We start from the raw sequence: 8,805 nt of genomic DNA, 5'->3' as shown, positions 1-8,805 counted from the left end.
AAAGGTTATATCTGCATCTGTAGATTACATTACGAAGCTGTTATGTTGAGTAGTGCTTAGTTTCAATGAGGTCTAGTAGGCGATGGCACCCCCACTCAACCTGCTCTTCCGTGCTTGTCTCCGCATTGGATTTTTATGTCCTTCTAAACAAAAGACCCTATAATCTGATGCAGCATCTTGACAAATGCATGAAATGTCGCGTAGGAGAAAATGCTATATTATTTACATTGTTTACTTTCATGAGGTGCATTCTCGACAAATCTCGTCGAGTCTCAGCCCCATTTCCCCCTTTTTTCCGTAGTCACTTATTGATATGCCCCTCCCACTAAACCATACGTACATCTATTACAAGTATACATATACACAGGTAAATCAGCAGCTACAGCTATAGTTTATACTGGCACATTTATTACTGTTCTAGGGATAAAACTAATTTTCATGTATGAAATTCAAATTTGACCATTTGCTTGCTGAAACATAGACATTCTGATCATTTTCTCCATGTGCGAATATAATTCTAATATACCGTTCAGAAGCATTTATGTTTAATGCGCTTGAACATCACATACAGCTCGTACATAGGAAATGAATTTCCTTTATTTAGTAATCAGCGTGTCCGTTCTCACGGCTGCAGCTAGACAACGCTGACTTTTCTGCCACCAATTTCCTTCGTTCACATCTGTGCATGTTTAATTCACGCGCACTGAGCATATAGGCATAGGGGTTATATGTATTTCTGTATGGTCATAGAGATTAACTGAACGGCGCAAATGCTGGCAGGCATTCGAAATGAGAACCGGTCATGTATTAATTAAAACATCTAGATTCACTGTGTATGTATTGAGATTAAGAGGTAGCGAAATCTGTGTCTTCATTCACAATCGTGTGGTTTTGTGATTAATGCGGGCGTTCTTTAATAACGGACATAATCAAAGAAGACGCAGTGAAACGCACAGATGATATTTCGTCGCTAATTACTGTGAATTCTATTATTTGTTTAGGAGGTGCGTTAGGTGAGAATACAAAGCCTCCAAATATTTATGTCTCTAATGCATTAATTCGAGACTAGATGTGCACTACAAATCAACAGCTCGTTCACCACCACAATTTCTTGGAAATGCCTGCAAAGGTTGCCTTTGGCGTTTTTTTTTTGCGTTTATATTCGACCTTTTTCATCTTTCTTCTAAATATAAAGCTCTCTCTGTCTCTTTCCAGCGGCAGCTGACGCCATTTTTTTAATATTGTTTTTAGGTTAAAAGTCACAATATTACTTACACTTTTATTTCAAGAAACGTTTTTGGGAAACTTATGTCACATCGCAAAGCAACCTTAGCCTCCCAAGAGCTCACGACGCCGACGGCTTTTAAAAGCTAAAGCACATATCAGAGATAACATAGAGGGTGGGTGCAAAAGTATCTTTTTTTTTCTTGTACTGAGTATATTAAAATTGTTACGTACTGTGTTGAACCAATCCTCTCTATTGTGGACTGCAACGCGTACATCAACCAGTGTGCTAGTGGTACACGGACACAACGTGTTAGCATTGAATTTTGAGACTGTCGTTTTAACTCTGAACAGTGTTTCAGAAGACCGCTAAATGATGCCAGCTCGAATTTTTTGAATACTTAGACTCTAGTAATTGAATGACTTTTGTTTTCACCGTCTACCCTTATAATTAGTCATTATTCATATCGCAAAGATTTAAGTTCATTTTTTATAGCCAAGTGTTCACTTAAAACTTTGTGAACGCGATATTATTAGGAGTTTCTCCGTTTTAAAACACCCATGCGCAATTCAAATAAACCTCAAGATTTCAAGACTGTACGCTGAAAAAATCACAAAAATCACTAAAACAGGAGATTGGGCTTCAACGGAATATTTTTAATTTATCATTAAAAGAATCATTAGTTCGTCGAGTTATTTATTGTGAATCTTTCAAATTCTCTCTACAACATCTGATTCGTTTCAGGCTCTCCGTCACAACACCTATTCTAAATATACAGGTATAAAAATGTTTAATTTAAAGTCTTGGGAACATTTTTTAAAAATCCCAATTGACAAAGGCATATTCTCTTAATTAAATTCATGCCTTCTGGTAAAACGGATCTCTCGAGGAGAAAGACGTTACCGTATCTACAAACATTATTATCAATACACCATTTGAATATTTCATCTATAAGGGCATCTATTACAGTAGAATGTAGGCTTACCTAGTTATATGTCACTGAGATTATTAATGAGAAACTTGAGAAAAAAAAACTTGCAGTTACGGTCCGAATTCAATTGTTCACAAAATTTGCCTATGTGATAAATTTGTTCACTTAAAAAACATCACACTTTGAGACAGGATTCATGGGTGAACCAGGAACGCACTTAAAAGTCGCTGCAAATTCAGGTGACTGAGAATCGGGACCATTGACTCTGAAAATAAAAAGCAATATCAACCCACTGTCGTGTCCACCGTAGCTTATTTTCTAGACAGTTTTAGCTTTAAAGCAAAAACAACTGAGAATCATTCTTTTACGAAAAAGCATATATAACTACGACACAAACTTGAGAAGATTTTTTATGATCATCAAAAGTTTTACTTGAGACGTTTTTTAAATATGATTTTCCGTCTCCCTTCACCCATTAAGATCGTTTTAGGTTTCTGTTACAATAGGTCATACCTAACGGACACAGGGGAATGGGTGTCTGTGAGAATCCTTTGCTTTATCATCTCTGGTCTGGAGTGGCCACACCAAATCTGAAATGATTCCAGGTCGTATAGTGCGATATTTAGATTCAGGTACGATTCAGGATCATGCGCTGTAATAGGTATTTACATTGATAAAACGGGCTAGTATGGCCATATACTGTACAGTATGGTATTCAATTAGAAACCATAATAATAAAATAAAATTTGCTATGAAATTTTGTTTTCAAAGTTCTTTGTACATTGTATTAAGTGTATCTTACCGCTGCATTTGCAATGAATAACAGTTCCTCTGGACTTCTGTTTATTCCTGGAAGCCGTTTCTCTACACCATTCCTTGCTACCCACTTCTTGTAAGCCTTATTAAAACGACAAAGCAATTATATAACGTTGAAATGGTAACAATTATAAAGATATCTTGGTGTTCCTTGTATCTGTACTTAAGAAGTATCCAAAGCTTATAAAAGTAAATTAAAACTGTTCCTCACTCAACTACACCAAAGTGGTACAACGTACCGAAAACGCCATGCGCAGTCCACCGATGTCCGATGTATCTTCCGATAAGGTCAAGTTGCCATTCACCTATATCGTGCAAATAAATGCTTTTGAGTTACCAGATTTTGGGGTGACTTAGTTCCATGTAGTTAAGTTTACTCATGAAATGTTAATCCACTACAAGTTGCAGTGTCGACAATGTGTATAAATATGATAAATTATTATTATTATTATTATAAAAGTTTTTTTTTTTAGCATAAGCTATTTAACCTATTTCACCTTTTGAAAAAAATTGCCAATTAAGCCAATGATATTGGTCATTTTGACTTATCATGCATGTGCAGTCTGTAAAGTATGTCTCACATTGAACCCGGAGACTTCATAGCTTGAAAAATACTTAGAAATGCATCTTGTCGATTTGTCAAATGCTTCCCGTGAGCGATTGCTCCACCAATTTGCCAGTATGCCATCTTTGTCGTACTTAGAACCTGCGTTAGAGAAAATATTTCAACGTGAAGTTTTACTAGAGATTGGTGTGATATGTTGTTTTCTTGCACGGTCTTATTTTACTTAGTTTCAGTACCGGCATTTGTATTTGTTATCAAGCATATACACCATGAGGGTGAATGTTTGGATTCATCCAGTTGTAGTTTTAGAAGTTATAAAAAGCATGGTAAAGAAGTCTATAAGAGACAGACAAGATGCTCATAGCTCATAACAGCTGTGCGTTAGTGTCCAGTATTTTATTTTCCGCTCATTAATTATCTTAAATCCACCATGTATGAAAGTGTTCTGTATCATTGAAAGATCTACCTGTGACATCAAATCCATGTGTTATTTCGTGTCCAATTATCATTCCAATGCTTCCAAACTTCATGGATCTGGAAAACAACATGATGAAACGTTTTGCATAAATTTGAAGATTTCAAAACCAAAACAAAACTGAATATGAAACTGAGCGCATGGAAAGAGCAGGTAAAGTAAAATTAAGATTTAAAAAGAATTAGGATTATCCACTATTACCTTGTATAATGCGGAGCGTAGAATGGAGGCTGTAGAAGTCCTGCCAAGAAAACTGAAAGGAATTAAAAGTGTAACCTAAGACTTAAAGGTAAGGAAAATTGCATTTTAAAATCCAAAAAAAAAGAACTTATATAAATGTAGTTGAAAGAAATTACGAAAATATCGACCCTGTCTATCTTGCAAGAGGAACAACTGAGCTGAAGAAGACAAATGTCGAATATATTTTACGATAGGATCTGCCAACGGATTCAGCATTTACAAATGTTATGAAATATAAAGAATTGGATATGAATATGTAAAATTGCACAAATTGAGACAGGGAAACTTTGAAAGGGGACGCAGACATGTTTATAAATGAATGCAATTGCACTGTTTCCACCCAATCATAGCCTACCTATCTCATTTCGGCTATGGCTGTAGTAAGCATTCACTTGGTGTGGGTTCATTCCCCATCTGCAATTATAAAGAAGACCAGTAAAATCAACCGCAATGCGAACGTTACAGTTAACTTTTTCCAGTTGATTTTTTAATTAACGATTTCAAAATACACATTTGTGTAAAATGCATATCAAAAAGTTCACTGAATCAACCTGCAGTTCCTTATTTCAAGAAAACACACACTAGACACACGTTATATTGTGATGAATAGTTAACCGATTTCACATGACGGATCCAAATATTAATACTTTAATTTTCTGAATCAAAAATAAATAGTAGGGTTATAAAAGAGAAGTAATGAATCAACAATAATTAGCATGGCAGGCCTATAAATCTGTAACGTGTGTATATACTTGGTTTTATCTACGGGTTTCTTGAATTCTTCTTGCCTCCAAATACGATCACGACGTACCACCTGCAGGACGTTTTCAAAGTAGCAATCAGAGCAATTCATTTCTAACTGAAAATCAAAAGAATGTTTGATATTAAAAAGGAAAGAAATCAAACGAAAAGAAAAAATGACTTAAAGTGAAAAAAATTAATGACCTGTCACCATTTCACAGTTACCAAAAATGTAAAACAACTTTAAATATTACAAAGGTAGAATATGAACAATTTGGATAACTTAATAAAAATCAAGGGTCATCGAGGTAGGAAAAGCGAGTCAGATGAATTATTCGTAACAGTTGATCCAACGAACATGTTGATATCTGTGGTCCATGTGTGTATCATTCATCATATAGTCCGGGTAGCCAATTTTCTCGTATTTCAGATTTCTAGCCTAAAGAAAAATTACGATAATCCATGTTAAAAATTTACATCAAAATCTAAGAAAGCGTAAAAACGTTGGCACTACACCATAGGAATTCTAACAATGTAGTCTCTTTTATACAAGAAAAAAAAACATTCTTATTAGTCAAATGTTCCAAACTTGCCTCCTCTGTACTTGATACTTGAAAAAAAAATTTGGATATGTTGGAGTATACATGTATATGTAGGTCTAAGCAGCCATAATATAGGTTTACACTACCTACCTTTGCTATTGCATGTTGCTTTGTAAATTCGTCCATGTAACTCAAGTTGTCAATTCGCTCTATAAATGTTGCAAGTAGATCCTTGACCATACTCTGAATCTTAAAGCGAAAGGACTATTTGCAGTCGTCATTTTTATATATTGCACATAATTATTATTATTAATGAATATGAATAATCATAGTAGAATTACCAACATACTGATAAAAAACATAAAACTTAAAATACATAAAAAAGTTTACCAGTCAGTTTTGAAATGTTTCATTTATTATAAAATCCTCCTTTGATCATTTAGTTTTGATTTAGATCTTTTGAATGCCTCAGGTTACTGAAGTAAATATTTGACAGGAAACAGCGACCCGACTTAAGAATTGTGCTGATCGTTACAGTTATCAGCTGTATCTGCGATGAAATGGCCTACGTATTTGCGTAATATTACATATCAATGATTTTTTTTCTTCTGGACAAATGTTAGATTATTGACTTCTCGAATCCTGTATTTCAATATTTAACCGTTCGACATTAAGATTTAAAAACAATCTATTGTCAACTTTCACATTACCTCCATTTTGGATTCTTTGGAAAAATGTTTTCTGACGTACAGCGCAGAAACAGCATCGCCGATCCAAGCTCCCGTGTTTGAGGCGCATTTCTCCCAGCGTTCTAGCGGTGAGGCTCCTTTGTGACAGCGAAAAAATAAACTGTCAGACGAACATCGTTTCAGAGAAGTCCATAAGTTTTAAATAATACTTTCTATTACAGCCATTCTTTTCTCGGTTAAAGGTATATAAAGAATAAAAAAACTTTTTACTTTGTCCAAGTATGAAATCTATGTGTAATTTTTTTCATTAATATTTCAGCATAAATCTTCCCTCTCTAAACACATACGCACACCTTTTATGTTTTTTAAGGATATTCAACGCAAATTAATGCCCTTTGAAATTTAATACCCTTTGATTTTGTTTATCGCCCTTAAAACATACACTGCACCAATTATAACAAGTGTAATATGTTACCTGAAATAATTCTTCTATATTCCTCAATTGCCCTTCGAAATTCAATGGACAAGTACGATGCGTAAGTGCGAATCAGAGTCCAGGCAAGGTAGTTATTTAGAATGCTGCGGCACAAATAATATATATGAGTAGAAATTACAGGACAGCTGGTAAATGTCTTTGAAAAATAACCAAAAAACGGTGTTGAGGGTACGTTGAAACAGCATTCAAACTCAATATCAAATTTATAGATAATAAGATTGAAGAGGTTCTTGTCAAATTTTATCGAAAGATACTGACCTTAAATATACACAGTTACTCATTGAATATTTTAAAGATAATAGATAAAAGATAATAGATATGCCAACAAGCCTCTTACCCTGGGTCGGTTCTCTCTATCAACGCGGACACACCAGTCACATAATCTATATTAAAGACAATGACGGTAGAGCTGGTACTGATATCTTCGTCAATACTGGTCAGCATCAGAGGCCAGTTTACCTTCAATATATCAAATCCCATTATTAAGAACACCTAACCACCTAGTTGTAGGCTTTCGGTTGTTCGAAAACAGTAGCTTTATTCATGATGTTGGAGAGCAGGAATGACGTCACAAGTTATCTGTCCTATTACTACTATCTTGTTACTTTCGTATAAAATAATAAAAAGACATCTATGGAATTTTCAGGAAACCCTGATCTCAATGAATAGAAACGGCCTTGATTTCATTTATCTGGATTGCAATTTTCAAGTTAGATTTTACGTGATAAAATTCATGAAAATTCAGTGAAAGTACAGACCACTGAAACTGTAGATTCGTCCCGTATTGCCTCTAAACAAAACAAACTGATAAAGCGATGTAGCCTTCTTTTCACCTAATCTCATTACCAACAAATATAACTTGAGTGTATATACAGTACATATTCTAATTATGCCACTACCTTTTCTGACCAACACTCACCCGTGGTGATAGATTCAGGAGATCTTGAACTGTCATTTTGTTATAAAACAGATATGGGTCTCGAACCTCTGGTGCATCGGAGGGAAAGGTAATCTATAATGTAAAAATATTATCACTTAAAAAGAAATTACGGAGAAGCGACAAAACGAATCTTTCTCTTGCTCGTTTTTCTTTCTCATGAGGTAAATGGATATGTGTAGATTAGCTTTTTATTAAGATAGTTGTGTGCACACCTTTTTAATAAGGCAATGAATCTAACAATGTAAGGGAGTGGTGTTTTCAACAGAAAATTTTGTCACACTTCATATTGCATAAATAATAAAACACTTACATTTGTGAGCAAATGGATAAACAATTTGCTTACTTTCGCAATTTCCTTTTCAAACGCAAAAACTTCGTTTGAAAATTGTGTGGCGTTTTCGTTGCTGGCGCCAAGCAGTTCAGAAACTTTTTTCATGTAGTTCTTATAGCCTTTTATAAACTTGCTTTCGGTTTCATTTTCAAAATAATATTTCCTGTTCGGCATTCCTAATCCACTTTGATATATCTGTAAAACGTGAAAGAAAACACTACAAAATAAAGGGGACAACAGAAATAATTTTGGCATGCAGACGAAGTTTGGCGTAGGTAAATTAAACGTACATTGAAATCGGAATTTTTTTTATGTTAACCGTATATAACTGAAAATCAAAGTATATATTTTCCCCGCCACTTTAATAATCTATTTTATACACTGACTCACGTTTATGATATTTATGTCTGGCGCTTTGTCATCAGCGGAATAATACAACATAAAGAACGGTTTGGTCTGGTAATCATAGATAAGATAAAATACATTCATTTGAAAATTCCAGCTGTTTCTGTCCCAGGTGCCTGAAATTGTAAAAAAAAGGTCTAACGCAAACAAAAAGTACAAACCCTTCCTTAGAGTAAATATCCCAACTTTAATTTACATAGTTATCTATTAAAATATTTTGACCTGAAATATGTCACCTTGCTGTTGGGCATCAAATTTTCACTGGTTTGTAACAGTTTGGCATCACAAATTGCTTTTTTTAATGTAATCCAAAATTGGCATATCATTAGATCGTGTTATTTTGTATCACCCATGACAAGTTCATCATCATTCATAAAATCAAAGCATTGCCGCTGCGAATGAATGATGT

At 34.4% G+C, this 8,805-nt stretch overlaps 1 protein-coding gene and 1 long non-coding RNA gene across 2 annotated transcripts; both read right to left on the bottom strand.

Annotated features, from left to right (window-relative positions):
* Positions 1-1,906: 1,906 nt before the first annotated feature.
* On the bottom strand, positions 1,907-3,087 carry LOC147763385 (uncharacterized). The gene is made up of 3 exons (XR_015333287.1): positions 2,959-3,087; positions 2,670-2,746; positions 1,907-2,421 (listed from the first exon to the last, which is right to left on the bottom strand). It is a non-coding gene; the product is annotated as an uncharacterized LOC147763385 (long non-coding RNA).
* Positions 3,088-3,187: 100 nt separating this feature from the next.
* Positions 3,188-6,349, bottom strand: LOC106177755 (endothelin-converting enzyme homolog). The gene is made up of 9 exons (XM_013560620.2): positions 6,246-6,349; positions 5,686-5,784; positions 5,352-5,432; positions 5,005-5,111; positions 4,608-4,666; positions 4,214-4,265; positions 4,004-4,071; positions 3,554-3,678; positions 3,188-3,277 (listed from the first exon to the last, which is right to left on the bottom strand). Exons 1-9 carry the CDS (start codon positions 6,249-6,251, stop codon positions 3,188-3,190), a joined length of 687 nt encoding a protein of 228 aa, XP_013416074.2. The 5' UTR covers positions 6,252-6,349.
* Between the last annotated feature and the right edge of the window lie 2,456 nt (positions 6,350-8,805).

This window comes from Lingula anatina, chromosome 2 (assembly GCF_051362555.1).
Source record: "Lingula anatina isolate TDL-2025a chromosome 2, LinAna3.0, whole genome shotgun sequence".
NCBI lineage: Eukaryota > Metazoa > Brachiopoda > Lingulata > Lingulida > Lingulidae > Lingula > Lingula anatina.
This window is presented reverse-complemented; position numbering and strand designations above follow the sequence as displayed.